The 20,084-nt window shown below is 52.3% G+C and overlaps 1 protein-coding gene across 26 annotated transcripts in view; it reads right to left on the bottom strand.

Moving 5' to 3' along the window:
* The window catches only part of MBNL1 (muscleblind like splicing regulator 1), a 67,009-nt gene that overhangs the window by 10,019 nt on the left and 36,906 nt on the right, over positions 1 to 20,084 (bottom strand). For 19 of the 26 annotated variants that reach the window (XR_010744336.1, XR_010744337.1, XR_010744338.1 and 16 more), the window contains 5 exons: positions 11,967 to 12,137; positions 9,796 to 9,996; positions 5,093 to 5,350; positions 4,178 to 4,231; positions 3,250 to 3,403 (listed from right to left, as the gene is read on the bottom strand). Coding sequence is in view for 23 of the 26 variants with exons in the window: in XM_066325610.1 (XP_066181707.1) it covers positions 3,250 to 3,403; positions 4,178 to 4,231; positions 5,093 to 5,350; positions 9,796 to 9,996; positions 11,967 to 12,137 (838 nt within the window). In the remaining 3 variants the exon portion in view is untranslated. The remainder of the gene's footprint in view (positions 1 to 3,249; positions 3,404 to 4,177; positions 4,232 to 5,092; positions 5,351 to 9,795; positions 9,997 to 11,966; positions 12,138 to 20,084) is intronic. The other 7 variants (XM_066325615.1, XM_066325621.1, XM_066325617.1 and 4 more) reach the window with 3 other exon arrangements.

Raw genomic sequence — 20,084 nt, 5'->3', positions numbered from 1 at the left:
ACGTGGGTATTCACAATGACTCTGAAACATCCCTGCAGGGCTTTGCAGTTAAAAGCTCCAAATTTCAGTGTGAATGATCACCATTAACATTATGACCAGAGCACACAGCTTTTGAAAGGGAATTTAAGCAAATGAAGGAGGCAGAAAGTAGAATGCTTGCCTGGGTGGCACAACGCCCAAACACAGGAATTATGCTATATGACCCTCATATCAGTAATAAAAATCATTTTTGCTATGATCTGAATATTCAGCTTGACTTCAGAAGCTTTGACTGACTAATAAGAACACATGAATAATGAATGTGCACTTTCAACGTTCCCTGGATGTTTGGCACAAGGCAGAATTTTAATCTGAGGATGCTCTGACGTAACTGACCATAACTTCACAACCAGATTATTTCTGCAGAAAAATCAAGATATTTTTAATGAATATTCTAGGTTTACTGTTGTTCTCGTTATTTTTTCTTTTCTCCCTCAGTCTATTTTTTCTGCCCAATCTACTAAAGTCTAATTAAAACCAACACTCCAGACAGCACAAGCACTCCCGTGGAGGTGAGCAGCGGTGTGTGACCTTTCCCTCCTCAATGTTTTGGGGAGAGCAGTGGTTTTACACAGGCCCAGCAGCCCCAGGGAGGAAAGTGTTTTAGAAAAGCCACTGGGCACCGAGTGCCTGCCAGGAACAAGGAGTCTCTGGTGCTGAAGCTGCAGCAATTGAACACACAATGGGTTAAGACGATGCAGAGGTAGCTGCAGCCTTTCCTCACTGGCTCTGGGGTTCAGCTGCAATCCTGCCCCTTGCAGCTGCACCACATCAACCCCTGGGAGCATCCTGCCAACCTGAGCCCTTCCTCTGGAGGATGTGCTGCTCAAGGACACGCTGGTCACCTGGGGCCACACCTGGGGCAGGACAGCTGCACTGGCACTGCTGAGGAGACAGGGGCTGGGGCACAGGATGGCACCCAGCTGCCCACATCCCTGGCACACAGCCGGCCAGAACCATGCCTTCCATCAGAGGAGAGATCTGAGGCTCTCTGGAGTACCAGTGGGTATCCAGATAACAGGAGGAGTGAGGTGCCCTGCAGAGGAGGGTCCTGCCCAGATTGCCCCCAGGGGACCACCCTGGGCACACCCAGCCTGTGCAGGCCCTGCAGGTGTCCTGCCCTCCTGCAGGGAGCACTAGGAACACAAATGAGCCTGAACCTGAGAAATGTCACTTTAATTCAGATCCAGCTGAGCTGCCCTGGCCCTGCTCCGTGCCCGTGGAGCTGGGGGCACCCACGCTCTGTGCTCTTCGCGCCTTCGGAGGGACAGATGGAGAAACTCTCTTTCCAGGTGACTGTGCCAAACAGGAACTGATCCCAGTTCATTTGAAGTGGGAAAAACTAAAAAGGGCAAGGTGCCAAAGGCATTTTTCAAACTTTTTGGAAAGTACTGGATTACTGGAAAACTCAAACTGCTGCTATCTGAAAAATATAAAGAAAGAATTTATAATAGCTCAGGCTAAAAACTCCCTTACTTTTCTAGTGTAACATACACTAAACTTCAGTGGTCTAATGCTCTAAGGAAAGGTCTAATGAAGCTCAAGAACCACTTCCAAGATCCTGGAGGTTTCAGTGTGGATCTGCTGGAGGAAGAGCTGAGGTAAGACGTGTCAAGAGCTGATGGGAAAGACCCCAGTCTATGACGAGGTGCAAATGGGGTCTGGCACACATTAACCACAAGCCCAGCTCATGAGTTCAGAGATGAAATACAAAGGCAGCTCCAGCAGTTCCAGAAACCATCCAGCCCCCTGCTGCTTTCATGGAAGCCAGAAAATTGCAGTTTACAGACTCCACTGGTTATGCTGCGTCAAAAGAGATTCGTGACTTGTTTAACTTTCATAGGAAGGATTCTGAGTCTATTTGGACAGGGCTCTGAGCAACCTGGTCTATTGGAAGGTGTTCCCCCACAGCAGAGGGTTTGCAATGAGGTGGTCTTCAACGTCCTTCCCAACCCAAACCACTCTGTGGTTCCACGGGTCTGTGACTGCATGTGCATTTTACATGGATTTCAATAGGGCTAGGGATCTGACCTGCAGATCACTCAACCCATCTTGCTATTGACTCCAGCAAGCTCTGCAACATTTACTGATACATTTCAGTGCCTGCAATGAATTTCTGCATTATTAAAATGCACTAGATCAAGAAACTGATTTTTGTGCTGTTTAAAGTACACATGTTGATTATATGCCAGATCCAGACAGAATAGTAAAGGACATTATACTGATCTCCTGGGAACATACTTGCTGAAGATGTTTAGGATAAAATCCTTTAAATTTCTGGGCAAAGACTGATTTGCTGTATTTCTTCCCCTTCCCAGTCTGCATGATGAAGGGCTGTCCTCACACTCTTTCCCCTTTCTGAGTACAGATCTATCAGGTGGGCTCTGCACACACACATGATGGTGCTGCTTTGGCGTGGGCTCGGGTGTAACAAACTACCTCAGCTGTGTACCTAAGGGCAGGAGCTCCCGGGACATAGCAGAGATCATTTCTCATGCAGTGCCATCAGCAGAACCAAAGCACTTTCTGTCCCATCACTAGTCCTGTGAAGGGATGTCTGCTTGGTACAAAGTACAGGCATCAACTCTTCAGCAATTGCACCAGGACAAGCATAGAGCTCCTGGCTGAGAACAAGGACTTGGCTTTCCTCAGTCCAAGACCAGCCCTGAGACATCAGTGCTAGAGGCCCAAACTGTGACTTCTCGTGTAGGTTTGTGATTCTCCACCTGTGAGACTGCCTGTGCTGCCTGGAGCACTGCACCTCATTACAACCTCATTTGAAAACCCCTTTGTGTGTGTGACTCAGAGCCACCACTGCCAAAGCCAAGGGGTCGTACAGGGAAACAAGCACAACAGCTGAGGGATGTGGAAGGAAGAGCAGTTAATCCAGGGAAAGAGGAACGAGAGAGGAGATTTCAAATTCTGATTTGGGGTGACAGAGCATGACGCTGATTTTGTGTTAGACTGGAAAACACCCACCCAGCTTCTGCAAGGAGCAGAGAGAAGCCAGTGCTCCCCCAGGCAGCCCCTCCTGTGCCCAGGGGCACGGGGCACTGCTGTGCCATGGCTGGAGGGGCTGCCTGTGCCTGGCACCCGCCGCCTCCAGCACACACCGCCTCTGCCACCAGCAACCAACAGCTGCCTCCGACTGTGCTTGTCCCAGGAGACCCCCCTCTGCCTCCCCCGAAAAGGTGCCAGTGAAGCACTTACCTGGTGGGAGAAAGGCTGTATGCTGCTGTAACTGCATGTTGGCAAGAGCTTGCTGGTATTGGAAGATACCAGTGTTAAAGACTGCGGTGGCACCATTGGTTTTTTCAAGCGCAGGCCTCTTTGGTAAGGGGGGAAGTACAGCTTGAGGAATTCCCTGAATGGTGGATGGGTATAAAAATAAAGTCCAGTAACAAAAAGAAAAAAAATAAAAAAATAAAAAAAGGGAGGGGGTGGGTGGGGTGTGGAGGAGGATGGGAGGGAGGGAAGGGAGGAGAAAAGGAGAGAGAAAAAGGAAAAAAAGAAAAATCAGTAGAAGGCAAAATAACCAGGCAGCACCATGTTTCTCCATGAGCAAGCAAGCGGCATAGCAGACTGAACTACCAAATAAAAGGCGAGGGAACAGCTTTCCAGGGAGCACTGTCTGCCTAGCACTGGAGCGGCACGGGGAGCGGCGGGACGGCCGCTACGGGCACCGGCATCAGAGCCACACCACGGGAAAGCTTCGGGCTGGGCCCTGGGGCAAGCAGCACTGCTAGTTCCATGAGGATCACACGTAGAAGCCATGTTAATAGTCACCGTCCGGGGCGGATGGCGGGGCCGCGGTGACACCCCAGTCAGTCCCCCAGCGCTGCCCGGGCATGCAGAGCCGCCTCCGCGCCACCAAGCCATGCCAACGCCCCTGCGCCGGCACCCGCAGGGACACCGGGGGACACGGGACGGGGACGGGGACGGGCAGGGGCCGGCGGGGTGCGGGGGCGGCTGCGGGGAGGGCACCCGGCCCAGGGAGGGCACCCGGCCCGGCCGCCCACACGCCCTTTGCCGGGGACACGGGCAGGGAAACCGGGACGTTCCGTTTCTACGCATTAACCCCAAACTCGCCTCTAAGATACAGCTACATGCCAAGCTAAAAGGTGAAAGGTCATAGTACCAGGTCAAAGGTTGCCTCGAGGGGTCGCTTCAGTGATTTGACAGCCGACTGAGTCTTAATTAGCAGGCAGCGAGCACATGATGGCAATGGCCAGTGGGGTCAAGCGCATTAACATAAACAGCAAGCAGAGGTGCGTCATGGGGGCAGCAGTGCATTTGGGGAGGTGAGAAAAAACAAATAAAAACAAATCACCGGATGCCGTGTACAACGGTAACAAGACTAGGCATGCAGGGCCCGCGGGGCAGGGCAGGGGGCACGGCAGTGCCCAGGCTGGCACTGGCCGGGCTGTGGGGCTCAGGGCCACGCAGAACCGGCCCTCGCCCCGCCGGCCCCCGCCCGGCCCCTTCCCACACCCACGGGCTCGGCACGGGCGGGCCCCTCTGCCACCACAGCCCCCCGGCGCTGCCCTCGCCTCGCCACCAAACCAGCTCCTCCACACCTGCCTGCTGCAGCTACGAGCCTGCAGCAGCGCCCACAACAGCCTCCGCCAGCCCTCGGGGACACGGGACGGGACAGAAAGACGGTCAGATCCGCTTCAAACTACACCTCTACAGACACGGGCTAGCAGAAACTGAACACGGATTATCTAGCTGTGCAGCTGGACAGATCCGCCTCTGCCCGTGCACCGACACACAGCCAACCAGAGACACAAGGAGCCCACACGTACAGACACACACACACGTGGGCACACACAGAGGGACGCGCAGGTACTCCATACAACAGCAGGCAAAATTAGTCAAACACCTCAATGGTCTGGAACTATTCCGAGCAGATCTGGCACCACATGCTGAGAAAGCTCACTGCACCGTGTAGTGACCGGGGTCCCCAAGCACACACACCCTCCTCAGCCAGGACAGACACACATCCACCAGCGCCTCTCCTCAATGCTACGTCCACAAGCGCTCCCACACTCACCATGGCAGCTGCAGTCGCTGCTGCTTGGGCAGCTGCAGCTTGGTTAACCTGGTACTGGGCAGCCTTGATCTTGGCTTGCAGGTGTGCAGGAGGGTGGAAATATTTGCACTTTTCCCGGGAGCACCTCCCTTTGATGTAATCCATGCAGACGGTGACGGTGTTGTCGTTGGTGTCGATCATGGCGCTGTCGGCGGGGTGAGCGAACCGGCAGTCGTTCTCTCCCCTGTTGCAGTTCCCGCGCTGGTACTCTCGACACACCTGTGACACCAGGGAAACAAAGCCCCTTAGATCCGCTGATGGGTGCTGCAGGCACGGCTGGGAGAAGAGACAAGCCTTCTGAAAGCCTGCCAGGGCACCATGAGGAACGGGGCCTGGCCCAGGCGGTGCACCGCGGCGGGATGGAGGGCTCAGGAGCTCCAGCAGAGACTGCCTCCTCCAGAGCCACTGGAGATGTCGAGGAGCACGAAACCCCACTGCCATCAGTGCCAAGCACACAGGAGGTGTCATTCTGGCTCCCACTTAGCCGCCCACAGGGCTGTTTCTGTCTCCTGAAACGTGCCATGGCTGCTCTCAGGCACCACCCAGGCACCCTGAGGTGCTCAGCCATGCCCTGCTGTGACCTGGCCGGGCTCCAGGTGCCCACTAAGGTGAGTGGACGCTGTGTGGCTGTCCCCAGGGAGCCCCACCGGGTGGGACCTCCGTGTCCATGTGCCCCCACCATGCAGGTGCCTGCCAGGAGACAGCAACCCAGAGGCCACGGTGGTGGCACAGCCCGTGTGCTGCCCACCATCCCCCTGAGCAGCCAGGAGGTGGGGAACAGCAGCAGCCACAGCCCAGCAGCCCCGGCTCCCACTTCACACGGCAGCAGCCAGATGGAGCTGCAGGGCTCTGACACTGCAGCTGCCGGGGTGACAGTGTCCCCGTGGGCTCCAGGCCACCCCACACCGGGGACACAGCGGTGTCACCAGTGACAAACACCAGCACACGTGCAAACCCTGTGTCCGACAGACTGACATGGGCTCCTGCCACCGTCACTTCTCCCCAGACTGCCAACAAAACACACTCAGCAATCCAGTTTTCCAAAAGCCATAGGAAACAAAGGGACAAAAGCAACCAGGGCTGCATAAAAATAAAACCCTTTAGTGGATGGAATTTCCTGTTCAAGGTGGGTGCCTCCAAGCTTGAATCATCAGTATTTCCTCAAGGACCTTGGCTCTGATCCCTGCAACAGCCCAGACTTGGTGGTGGTTTGGTTTCCCTTCACATCAGTCCTCTGGCTGCCATTTAACCCTCGTGGCCATGCCACCTGCCCATCCTCTGTGGCTATGAACTGGTCCCCCTGCAGGACCAGGACCAGGATGGGGGCCAAAGCATTTCTCCAGGGTCATTCCTGCATGACCCTGTTTTGTCACACGGGGACAGACCCCGGGGGTGTATTTGCATTTGCACTGGGGCCACACGAGGCAGGTCCAGCCCCTCCACAGCCCCTGCTCATCCCGTGCCCTCCTGCTCGGGGCTTGCAGGATGGATTCTGCCCCGTGCCAGAAACAGCTCAGGCAAATTCCTGGGCTGGAAAATAACCACGGGCCTGCCAGGTAATCCTGGAGTCAGATCCCTTCCCTGGTCCAGTCCCCTGCAGTGGCACACAGCAGTCCTGATCACTCAGAGCTGACCAGCCCCAAGAACTTCTAAATTTCTTCTTTCTGGCAAAACATGGCATATAAGAACCAAGCAAGAAACAGCAGCTTGGCTGTGGTCACTCCTGACTTTGGAACACTTCTAATAGAAAATGATTGAGTTCCAACAGAAACAGCTGCTTTTGATAAAGTGTTAGGCAATTCCTTTCTCTCTCACTTCCCCCATCCTTCTTGCATCTTTTCTAGTTCACTGAAGAGCCACACTTCGTTTAAGGTATTTCCTGCAGGAGAGGAATGTGAGGAAAGCTGTGGAAAAGCCTCAAGCCATGACATTTCCATCCTGACATGCAGATTCCTTACAGGAGTGGCTGAAAGCACTGGACACCCAACACCTGCCTGCTGTTGGTATGAAATCCAGATGAAAGCAATCCCACTGCTAGCAGCAGTCACCGACCTTACTTCAGCAAGGCTCACATTAATTCAGCAGACACAGCAGTGCCCAACAGTCTGCTGCAGCCCTGAAAACCCCAGGTGTGCCTACTGAGAGCTTTCAGCTTGGGAACAGCCTGGGTCTGTATGCCAGAACGTGTGCTGACTTAATTCCTGTCAGTGGACATCACTCTTGAAAATAAATATTTAAAATTCTAAGCAGAACCAATCATACTCCAAGATTAGATGTTAACATCATTGCGGTTATTTTCCTCCAGGACAGTTCATTCCAAGGGAGAGTGAGTGGAGCCTTATAAAGCTCTGATCATGCCATAACAAATGGCAATGCCACAGCTGCAGCTCCATGGAAGAACAGGTAGACACTGCTGGCCCCTCTGGGAGGTAAGAGCCAGATCATGCAGAATCTCCAAAATCCATTCTGCATTTCTGTAGCCTACAAAATACATTCAAATATTTTGGTGTTCATAAAAATAACATGCTTGTTTAGTATTTGTATACTAAATTTGGATACTCCAGATCAAATGATGACTGTACCGGAAAGCATTTGTAAATTCTGTTCTTACCTACATGTTTTACTGTTTAATCTGGATTTGCAGAAGGAAAAAACAGTATTGTGACCCTGAGAGTGCTACTCCAGCACCTCTCATGCAGAGGAGTTTGGCTCAGCAGTGCATGACTTCTCTGAAGAGCAATATCAAGAGAAGGCAGTATCTGGATGGCCAAATCCTGCACGCTGAGGTCCCAGTCATCATCAGCTCCCCGTGCACAGTGGTCACAGCCTGCAGGCAGCACCAGGGCTGCCCTGGAGGGGCACACAAAGGGGTGCCCCTGCTGCCCTGGGTGCCTGGGGACAGTGGGTGCATCCTGCTTATGACCAGGATGCTTTTGAGTCCCACCCTGAGCAGCCCACGGGCACTGCAGGGCTGGAAGCACAATCACACACAGCAGCTGATCCTGGCAGCACCACCCAAAGGGTTCCCACCATAGGGATCCTCCTCTCCATACTCATTTCCAAATCCACTGTGATTTATTTATGAATTTACCTAATTGCATTTTGGTTTTAATCCACCTCTGGCAGGTGTCCATCGTGAAACGGAGTCCTCAAGGGAAAACCATCCCTGGGTGATTCCAAGCAGCCCCCTGTGTGCCAGCTCAGAGCTTGGCAGGGCTGCCTCCCCTGCAACCTGAGCACGCTTTGGGGAACGCTGCCCTCGGGGAAAACATCTCTAAAAAGGGAAATGGTGTGAGCCCACAGGAGGGTGACCTGTGGTGATGTGAGCTCTGAGAATAGTGACAGTAGCAGCGGGAAACGCTGGCTGCCAGATGACCCTCCACACTCCCAGCTCAGCCCTTCTGAGCAGAGCTCGTCAGTCAGGGATGCAGCTAAGGAAAAGGAATTAAACTCCCTTGGAAGGAGAGTTAATCCCCACTAGTGCAGATGCACAGGCAGAAAGAACAGTTACAAATACAGACGGCTGCATAAAGCAGAGATCCTTCTTGCTCCTCCCAGAGTGTTTCCAGAGTGCAGTGACCAGACTTGCTGCCAGAAGGGAGGGCAGTGGCAGCCATGCAGGAGACAGTGGCCTTGTGCCCTCACACCCAGCCTGGTGTGACACCAGGGTGACAGCAGGGCAGCGTGGCATCTCAGCCTCCCCCAGCACTGCCCTTTAACCACCAGACCCAACCAGGGCTGCCAAGCACCTGCTCTCAGGGTATGCCTATGGGCTGAGATCTATGTTCTCAGCCTGTGTCCATGGCTCTGCTCTCAGGCTGTGCTCTCAGGCTGTGTCCCTGCTCTCAGGCTGTACTCTCAGGCTGTATCCATGCTCTCAGGCTGTATCCATGCTCTCAGATGTGTCTATGCTCTCAGGGTGTGCTCTTAGGGTGTGCTCTCAGGCTGTCTATGCTCTCAGGCTGTATCCATGCTCTCAGGCTGTACTCTCAGGCTGTGTCCCTGCTCTCAGGCTGTACTCTCAGGCTGTATCCATGCTCTCAGGCTGTATCCATGCTCTCCGATGTGTCTGTGCTCTCAGGCTGTGCCCAGGGGCTGTGCCCCAAGCTCACAGCAGCTGGCAGTACGTCCCTGGCTCCCCGCCCAGGCTGCAGCAGCACCGATAAGGTGCAGAAAACACTGTCAGGCCTTTCAGATAAGGCAGATTGGGAGCAGGGAGAGCAGCAGCTCGGGAGCACGGACACTGGCTGGGGCTGCAGCGAGGGTGATAAGCCGTGTGCAGGAGGCCAGCAAGGGAGGTGGGCACCGTGTGCCCGGGGGGCCCAGTCACCTGCACCCCAGCAGCTGCTCTCTGCACCTCTGCCTAGAGCTCAGCAGCCGTGCCCAGCGTGTTAAAGCCTTCTGGGCACACACCAACAGCTTCGTGGCACTCTTGCTGCTGCCACAAGCATTCCTGAATATTCCTGTTTCTTTCTGCAAGGGAGGGTCAGAAGCAGAGTGGCAGCCTGAACTTACTGTGCCATCACCCAGTCACTCCTTGTTCTTAGCATCACAAAGACACCACATTACCAGCCCATACCAAACCCCCATTATTTGCTTTCACAAGCCAAGCGTTTCCAATCTAGAAGACACAACAAACGATAATTCCCGCGCGCAGCTCCTACCTCCAGCCTGTCTGTCCTCATCAGCTTCTGTGCAGCGGCAGCGGCGGCGGCAGGGACGGGCACCCCGGGGTTCCCTGTCACCAGCATGGGGGCCGTGGGCAGGATCTCTGCGGGGACCAGGCCCGGGGACACCGGCCCCAGGTAGGGGTTGAAGGCGGCTGACGCGTTGGTGGCTAAGCTCGGCGCGACAGAAAACATCGGCTGCAAGTGGAGACAGGGAAAGAGACACTGAACGTTTGTGCTTGCCCTGCTGTCACCAGAACAGCTCTCTGGCCACCCCCTGGAGCTGAAGGGGCTGAGTTTCTGCTGCTAGCTGGGAAGGAGCATCTCTTGTGTTTGTGGGCCGTGGGGAACACTGTGCAGCTGTATGTGAGCGAGAGCAGGGGACAGGGATCCCCACCAGCCTCTGCTGGTTCTCCTCCAGCTTCCCTGCACAGCCACAGCACGTGGCAGCTCCTGGAGGAAACTCCTGCTGGATCCACACTCCAGCAGTGCCTTAAGGAATGACAGACCCTCTGTGGGGTCACGGAGAGCCCAGGGCTACCAGGCGGACATGGCACGATCCTCTCCTGGGGAAAAGGCATCTGAGGGTCCTGACAAAGCATCAGCTACACTCAACTTCAGGCACAGGCAAAGCTTTTCTGACCCTGGTGCAGTTAGAGCTGGCCCAGAACTCCTGGGGTTTCACACAGCCACAACCCTTCTGTTTCACAGAATTCAACAGGCTGGCCATGCAGATACTCAGACACCCACTGCATCAGGGAGATGCTTCAGTTAGGCTAAAACATTAAACTAGTGGAAGAAAGAGCACACGCAAATATGATTTTCTTTTGTTTGTTTGCATGTTTTCAAAAAATAATCAAGTGCCCTTGTGGCTGTGAAGATAATTGGGTGTAAAGCCCAAATAATGCTGTGAAAACCCAACACAGAGCTGCTACACTGCAGCAAGGATTAAATAACTCTCCTGCCCCCAAATGCACTGGAACTGCCAAATAAAATTCAGCCAGGAGTGTTTGCCTTTCACTATCTAAATAAAGCAGTTACTCAAGGCATTTAGGTTTTTTTCCCCAACTAATTTTTAGAGGGAAAAACAACTACAGAGTTAACACAACTCTTTCTCTGTTCCATATCAATTTAAGGCAGATAGCAGAGAACAGCATGTTTCTGTATTCCTGAGGAAATGACCGAATTGTTTGGGAACAAGAGACATTGGAAATAATGAACAAAAACACGCAGGTATTACTGGAGAAAACAGAATGAGAGTTGTGTAAATGGGTATAATTTCTGTAATGAACAGTTCCTCATCCAGGTGAATGAAAAACAACCTGGTAAATACAACAGGAAATTAAATATTACTCTTAAATACACTATTAATTAACTGCACTTTTCATTACTGGGTTATCAGGTATGTAATAATGAACTTTAAAATAGAACCAGCCTGTTAGTGTGTAACTTAAGAGATGCTGATGTTTGATTTCAGCCCAACACACTCAAACAGACACCTGTCTGTCCACTGTACAGCAAATAAGATTACCCCATTTATTTCCTACTGTGCTTATTTTACAGCAATATAAATATCCTGCAGCCTTTTGACCACTGCAGAATAAGAGCACGTTATCAGAGCCACCTGGCCTGGCTCTGAAGCTCACAGGTACACGGTGATGTGCTGCACAGGTGGGGACAGCCCCTGTCCTACAGCCCCATCAGGGCACAGAGCCAGCCCAGCTCTGCTGCCCCACGGGCTCACACTGACTGATGCACCAGCCATGGCCAAGCTGAGCCTAGCTCCTAAACCAAAGCTCAATTCCAGCAAGCAATTCTCTGGGAAAGCTCCCTTGAGTGAAGGGAAAACACCCAGTGGGCATCTTCTCAAAGCCAGGAGTTTCCTGGAGCACATGACATTGTAAAGGAAAATCTCTCACAGATCACTTGCTTTCCAGACTTTGAGAATGAAGTCGCAGAAGTTAAATAAAATTAAGCCAAGATCACTGAAATGAATTAAAAATCCTACTCCAGGCAAGGCAGAATTGAGCAGCACAAAGACACCCAGAGGGCCATTTCAGCACAGCAGATTGCTCTCCCGTTCCCGAGCTGTGTGGGATTTCCCGGGGTGGGATGGAGGCTGTGCTGCCAACCCTCAGGCCAGCCCTGGGGGCAGCTAGAGCACGTACCACGGGCTGCAGAGGGGCTCCAGGCATCATGGCATTGGCCAGCTGCATCTGCTGGGCCAGCATGGCCATGTTCTTCTGCTGGATCAGGTTATTGCGCCCATTGATCTCCAGCTGCGTTTTTAAGTGTGGTGGTGGGTGAAGGTATTTGCAGTTTTCCCTTGAACACCGACCCTGCAGAAGAGAATGGGAACAGCAGGATTAGAAGCTGCATTTTAATTCTTTATGCCATGGCTAAAGCAAACACAAGCAGACTGCAGACACATTTAGGAGATACCTGGAAAATGAGGTTTTACATGAGTACAGTGTAACAGTCAGAGCCAATTACTGCTGAAGGGGTAACACGGAACTACAACACGTGTTGCTGGAATCAGAGGAGCAGTTAACCAACCTGATTCTGAAATCTAGATTAAATTCAATGTCCTCATTTCAGTGCTGGGGTTTAGGCTGTTCCACAACTCTCTGGACGAGATCCAAAGCCTGGCAGTACGTGTTGTACACCCCAACCACTTAATGTACTTCATACACTCAAATGCTTTAAAGCCATAAAAAATCATTCCCGTGATCTAATGCAATGTCCTCTGGCTCCCAGGAAACAAGGAGCCTCTCTGCTTCCTCACTGAGACCAGCATTTCTATCCACCTAGGAGACGCTCTTTAAGGAAAGCTATTTACTCAGAGTTAAAGACTACCAGAATATTTAGCCCCAGGTAAATTGTGCTTATGTTTGGCTCTCACCAGCTGCTATCAAAACACTTACATCCTCCTTGTTTGCATGTAGCTCTGGAGCCCAGGGAACCTTTAACCTTCAATCTCTTTAAATTTACAGATCTCAGTGAATTTCCCAAAAGAAATGCAGACTGTCTGTCTGGGAGCAGCATTTCTTGTCTCACTTTTATTCCATGGACCTTTACAAACAGTCCACAGAGCACCCAGGAGCTGGAAACCACAGGCTGGAAACCACTGCCACAGATGTCACCAGAACACAGGCAGCATTCATGCCTTGACCCTGCAGTGAGCAGCTCCCAGGTACCCTGCCACTGGATCCTGCTAACTGCAGTCAACAGAGTTCAAGGCAGATTTTCATCTCTCTGAACCTTTTCTGAACTCTCCTCCAGTCATTACAAAAGGAATACTGTAAGTGAGTAAATTCAGAGGTGGCAGTGGACCCTGCAGTGTCCTGATGGGCCACCCCAGCACACGGGGGATTAACCCAACCCTGCTGGACTATAGCTCAGGATAAATGTTCCCGAGGCTCCCCAGCACACCCCTCGGTGTCCCAGGCACTCTGACGTGGTGCTCTGCCCCAGCTGGGCCCTGCAGTGCCAGGCAGTGCCCAGCAGAGATCCGTGCCAGCCCCTCCGACCACTCGGGCACCGTGTCTGCAGCAGCTGCACACTGACTTTCACTCCTGTCTCAAGTGTGCCAGCAGGGACACATTTGCTTCGCTCTCCTTGCAGCTGTAAATCTTTTAATCTCACGCTGCCTCTCCATTTCTTTTTTTGGTGTTTAATACACAGATTCATTTCTTACCCTGCACAGTTCACTTTCGTTGTCACAGATGAGGAAATGCCACCCACTCCGGATGGGAGCAGGATGTGCCTGTCCTTGCTGTGCTCAGCCTCCTGTGACACCTCATCAGGTGCAGCACAGGGCTCAGCACGGTCTGGCGATCAGGAGCTGGACTGGGAGGGTTTTTCACCTTGCCTTCAGGGGAGCAGGGACATGTACCTGTCCCCAGGCACCTTCCCAGCGGGCAGAAGCATCCCCAGCTGCACACCAAGGCTTTACTCCCCCAAAGCACTCTGTGTGAACACTGACAGAATTGTGGAAAACATGGCAAACTCAGACAAAAGAGAATGACCAATCATGCTTTGGAACAAATCGCTCCCCAAATTCTACATTCAGAAAACACAGGGTATTTCTAGAAGACTCGGATCCTCTGACAGGTGTGCTGGATGGTGATGGCACACCTGGGTTTTTCAGACTGCACACAGGTGAGCAGCAGTGTGCCCATTCCTGTGGTCACCACCAGGCTCTTCCCCACACCACCAGTTTTCTGGGAAAGCACAGCACACCCTGCTTTTAACATCCCACACTAAATGTCAGGAATACAACTGCAATTTTTCTCTCTCTGATAATAACCTCCTTCCAGAAAACACCCTGATTGCATATTTAATAAAGGAAAAGCTTTCTTGGGATTCCCTTCTGAGCCTGCAAGCTCCTTTACTCGCTGAGTCTGTGACTCTGTAGTTTTAAGTAGCTATTCATGGTCAGACCTACAGCCCTCTAACATTTAACAGGCTACCTCCTACAGACAAAGGAAAAATGTCCTTGTGGCCAACAGAGACCCCAGTGAGTGCTGCACATCCCACCTGCCCCACGTGAACACCCCATCACTACTGAGCAATTATCACTGCCTGATATTGAACACTTATCACTGCCTGACACAATTCCCAGTCACCTGGACCCCTCTGGCTGCTGTGGTACCCAGTGCTGCACATCCCACCTGCCCCACGTGAACACCCCATCACTATGAACACTTATCACTGCCTGACATAATTCCCAGTCACCTGGGCCCTTCTGGCTGCTGTTCTGTGCTGTGGTACCCAGTGCTGCACATCCCACCTGCCCCACATGAACACCCCATCACTACTGAGCAATTATCACTGCCTGACATAATTCCCAGTCACTTGGACCCCTCTGGCTGCTGTGGCACCCAGTGCTGCACATCCCACCTGAACCATGTGGACACCCCATCACTACTGAGCAATTATCACTGCCTGACATAACTCCCTGTCACCTGAGCCCCTCTGGCTGCTGTTCTGTGCTGTGGTACCCAGTGCTGCACATCCCACCTGTCCCACGTGAACACCCCATCACTGTGAACACTTATCACTGCCTGACATAACTCCCAGTCACCTGGGCCCCTCTGGCTGCTGTTCTGAGCTGTGGTACCCAGTGCTGCACATCCCACCTGTCCCATATGAACACCCCATCACTATGAACACTTATCACTGCCTGACACAATTCCCAGTCACCTGGGCCCCTCTGGCTGCTGTTCCATGCTGTGGTACCCAGTGCCTGCTGCTGTGGCTGCTGTGCCTGGGGCTGAGGATGCCCAAGGTGCAGACCCAGCAGCCACACTCAGCAGTGCAGCTGGAACACCCCGAGTCCTCCTGGCCCAAACCAGCACACAAACACCTCCCTCTGTCAGGGAGCACAAACTCCTCCTGACCGGCGCCTTTGGACCCCAGCAGGAGGACGGCTGCCACACGCCATCAGCGATTGCCTGTAAATGGTAAAACTATTTCTGCTGCTGCCCGTGTGTTTCACAGGGAAACACTGAACTCCGTGTACCGTCGGCGGGCACTTAGTGCTGAGGCTGCCTGCCGCATCCAGAGGAGCCCTGGGCAGGGCTCCAGGGGCTGCCTGCTGTCCTGGGGCACCTGGGGAAACACACACCTCTGGGACAATTAGTGAGGGCATCCCCCTGTGAGGCCTGTCAGCTCCCTCCAGGGCTGCTGCTGCGGCACTCTGTAGACACTTTCCGAATCAAGTGAATCCTTTCATGTGAAAACACACCAAAGTGACCACTTAATGACGTCTTTGTGTGTGATTCTTGTACATAAAAGCCTCAACCCCTCTAATGGATCATTTGGCTTGCACAGCTAATAGCACTCCTACGGGAGCTGTCCTAGTGCCATGAAATACAACAGGGTTTAAAAAAAGAAAGGAAAAAGCAAACAGAGCAAGCAGACTGCCAGCACAGAACAGAAGGAAAGACACCAGCTCAGCAGCAAAACCCTCCCTGCTGCTGCCCGTGGGTCCCTCCTCCTCCTCAGCCCTGAGGAAGCACAGAATGATCCCCAGTGCCACAACAGCAGCCTGAGGATGGGGACAGCGATGCAGATGGGGACATTCACACCTGTGGCACTTCTCTTTGCACCCACAGTGATGTCAACTGAGCGCCTGTCCAGCCCCAGCCACTCTGACCCTGGGTAAGGTGGCTGCTGAGATACCCCCAAATGACCCCAATTCCCATTTCATAACAGCATTAGCATATGCATCAATCATATGCATCAACCACATATGAATGTACAAGTACTTCTATAAATTCTTTAACTGTCGTAGATTTCATTTATATTTATGAATTTAAAAATTCACATGTTTTTAAAATTTATATATATATATATTCAATATAATTTGTGGTGGATCTTGGTATTTACTACCAATGTCTGTATACCCCGATGTCTGTGCAGACACAACATACCTATGAACCCATCAGTATTTATACTGACACTCCCAAACACACAAAGTCTGCAGCCTGAGACTGAGCAACGCTTCATTTCACCTGTGCCCAGGCAGTGCTGTCCCCAGACACGAGGGAATCACCTTTTCCAGGAGGGTACAGGGAGAGCAGCCTGCCCCATGCCGAGGGGCTGCGTCCCCACAGAGGGGACATGTGGGTCACAGCACCTCTGGGGACCACGAGTTCCCCCCAGGGAGAGCTCCAGCTGCTCCTTGAACTTCCAGTGCTGCCCAATCCCTCCTGAGCAACCCCTGGTAACCCACAGGACCCTCACTGGGGTGTGTAATAACTCACACTTCACCAGGAGAAGGAACGACTTTTCTGTCCAGATCAAGTAAAACACACAGAAGCTCTAATCCGTTTATTGATGCAGAGTCGTGGTGTCCCGCACCAAGGGGCCGGAACAGTGGGATGCTGAGCAGGCACTGGGAGTCCTGTGAGCCCCACTGCTGCTCACAGCTGGGGGAGTCCCCTGCCAGTGTCAGTAACCCCCTGCCAGTGTCAGTAATCCCCTGCCAGTGTCAGTAACCCCCTGCCAGTGTCAGTAATCCCCTGCCAGTTGTTGGAGTCCAGGACATCCCCTTGGATGGCCTGGGACCCGAGGAAAGGAGTTTGAGCCCTGGACAGGGTGGTGTGGAGCCGGTCCAGGGGGCTCGGAGACCTTGGCACAGAGCCCAGGGAGACACCGGGTTTGATTTTGATCCATGGGAAAAGCTTTCAACACTGCAGAAGTAATTACAAACTCCCAGGATGTGAAAATTGTAGTCTAGCACAGTAGATGATGTAGAATTTAATAGTCTTAGAATTTTTAGAATAGAAGTAAATGGGGACAAGATGGTGGAATTTGGGTGGTACCTTATGTACTTCTCCTTCTTCCTCATCCCCCCATTTTCTGGGGCGGTGATGGCACAAAGTGGTTAGAGTAGATTGGACCAAAGTAGAATGTCACTTCTGGTGTGGGCACTGGGCATTGGCACAAAATAGTAAATAACTAATACGTAATTATCTGTATAAATGTTAGGGGACATCCCATCTGTGGGGCAGTCGCCTCGTGTCCCAGCTGCTGTCCAGACCTCGGCTGGGAGCAGAGAAAATTCTGAGATATCGAATAATAAACAACACGAGAAACCTGAAAACAAACCTTGAGGACTCTGCTTTCTTGCACGGGCGCGACTCGGGGCTTTTTAGAGGGCCAAGGACTTTAAACCACCTAAAGCTCAGGTGAGGAAACCCCCCTGACACCAGTGACCCGACACAGAGCACCACACAGAGCCCTCCCAGTCTGCCCTGAGCACACAGAGCAGTCAGCACAGGACAGGGCTGCTGCACTGCTGAGCTGATCCTGCTGCTCAGAGGCCGGGATGAGCTCCTGCCCCAAGGCTCCTGGTGCCCAGCAGCAGCCCCACAGCCTGCAGCTCCATCCCCGGCTGCCTTTGTACAGGGGACAGCTGCTCTGAAAGCACTGCTGAGAACTGCAGCCCCAGCCAGGGGACACCACTGCTGGGACCCGACCCTGAAACGACAGCACATCCACACCTCGGGGATGAGTGGATGTGTAAATCTTTTCATCTCATACATGCCTTATTGGCAGAGTTTATACAAGAATTACACATTTCCCTGTTTTCTTGTTATCCTTTTCGTTGTATTTTCCCCTCGTGTTTAGCAAGTACAGCACCTCGACATGCTGTTTTAAATACGATTTAAATGTGATTAAAATGCATTTGGCAGGCAGATATATTATTGACTGAAAAATAATTAATTCACCAACATTAGTGGGGAAAAATAATTATTATATTATTATTTCATTCAAGTGAAGTTAAATGATAAATTCTGACTGCAGTTTGGGAAGTTTATTAAACTTTATTTCAAAATAGGACTCGAGTTTACAACTGAGCACATGTTGAGACAAGCACTCTGAGAGGAAAAGCTCTAAGTGGGAAATTTCACAGCATCACAGAATCCCAGACTTGTTTGGGTTGAAAATGACCTTAAAGATCACCCAGTTCCGATCCTCCTGCCATGGCAGGGACACCTCCCACTGTCCCAGGCTGCTCCAAGCCCTGTCCTACCCAGCCCTGGGCACTGCCAGGGCCCCAGGGGCAGCCACAGCTGCTCTGTCAGCCTGTGCCAGGGCCTCACCAGACACCATCCTCACAGAGAATTTCTGCTGAAAGAAGAAATTTGCCTGGACCTATCCTTATAGACAAATAAAACATTTCCCTGATACCAAGGTCAGCCACTCAAATAGGAACTGTTCTGGGGATCAATACCAAAGCCTGGAGATATGATTCATACAAATTAATCACATTAATTCTCTGAGATTACACTTCTCTTAGCCTGTGGAAAGCAGACAGTGAACCCTCCCCAGGTACAGTGAACCCTTTGGCCCAGGTACCTGTGCACAGGCACAGGGCAGGTTCATGGCCCTGTGGGAAGCAGGGCCTGTTTGCACCTGGAAAAGCCAAGAGCTGCTTGCTCAGCGTGAGGAACTTCCCCCAGAGTGTACAAAGGATCACAGGTCTGAATTAGCAGCATGAGAGATGATCTTGACTCTCTTTCAGCAATGGCACACTGAAATCACTGCAGAGCCACACTCTGCTGCATGTGTGCCTCTGGAAGGGCTGCCTGGCACCTGGCAAAACACCCCTGGCACATCCCAGGCTGGAAAGGCCCGGGGCTGCAGGGCATCCTCTGAAACCCCTGCAAGGAGCACGCACAAGTGACCTGATCTTCAGGAATGCCAGCAGCTCCGGGTCCCTGACCGCACACGTGCAAGAGGTTTTACAACACAATAAACTGCCTGAGATGGAAACACACTGCCTGCTCACATCCAGACCTGCTACTTGATGACCACACACCTCCAGCACTGCCAAAACAACCCAGAGCAGCGGCCGTGGGGGCCATGGGGAGAGCTGTCAGGACTGGGACACAGGTTCCTGGGTAGTACAGAGCCCACAGCCTTTCAGAGAGCAGGGAGACTTGTGTGGGTGCCATACCCACAGACACGCTGCCTTTGGCAGCTGACACCAAGTTCTGCCTCTGGCAACCAGGAATTTGACACTCGTGGCTTTTCTGTACAGTTTGCTTACGTGCTCAACAAATGAGGGCCATTCAGAACTCAGCAATGGAACCAAAGAGACCAATACAGCACATCTGGCAGCCAGGACAGGCTGAGCAGGAGGCAGGGGCACATCCCCTCACGGCACTGGAGCTCTAAAGCAGCTTACTCTGATGTCACTGCACCACAGAACACTTAACCCCCATCAGGGGGCTGAGGGACCACTAAGGTCAGCAGGTAAAAGGTGGCCAGGGAGCCCCTTAGAGCAGCACAGCAGGACCCCAGGATTGACAGTGGAAGTTCACGGCTGTCACCAGCACAGTGCCACTGACTGGAGCTGTGTGGGGAACCAGCCAGTGCTGCCCTGCCTCGCCAGCCCGGAGAACAGGAGAGGTTCACACGGGAATGGAAGGAAAACCACTCAGAGCTTCCAGTAACAGGACACATCATGCCAGTGGACACCTCTTCCAGACAGAATCCCACTGTGACCGAAAGGACAAACCCATAAATGCACTTGAGTAAGGCGGAAAGCAATGCCGCTGTCCAACAAGAAATTTAGGAACTAAATAAAGTTGAAGAATTTCTCTTTTGGGAAATAAAAAACCAAAACAAACCAAATCAAAAGCAAGGAACCTTTAACAACTCCTAAGAAAAAAATTCCACCTGTTTTCCACAAGAGGGAACTTTTGACAAGACGGCGATTTCCTACAAAACCACCCTTTAAAATCAGTCAGTGCAGCTTCCCAGGACCA

The sequence above is a fragment of the Sylvia atricapilla genome, chromosome 10 (assembly GCF_009819655.1).
Source record: "Sylvia atricapilla isolate bSylAtr1 chromosome 10, bSylAtr1.pri, whole genome shotgun sequence".
NCBI lineage: Eukaryota > Metazoa > Chordata > Aves > Passeriformes > Sylviidae > Sylvia > Sylvia atricapilla.
This window is presented reverse-complemented; position numbering and strand designations above follow the sequence as displayed.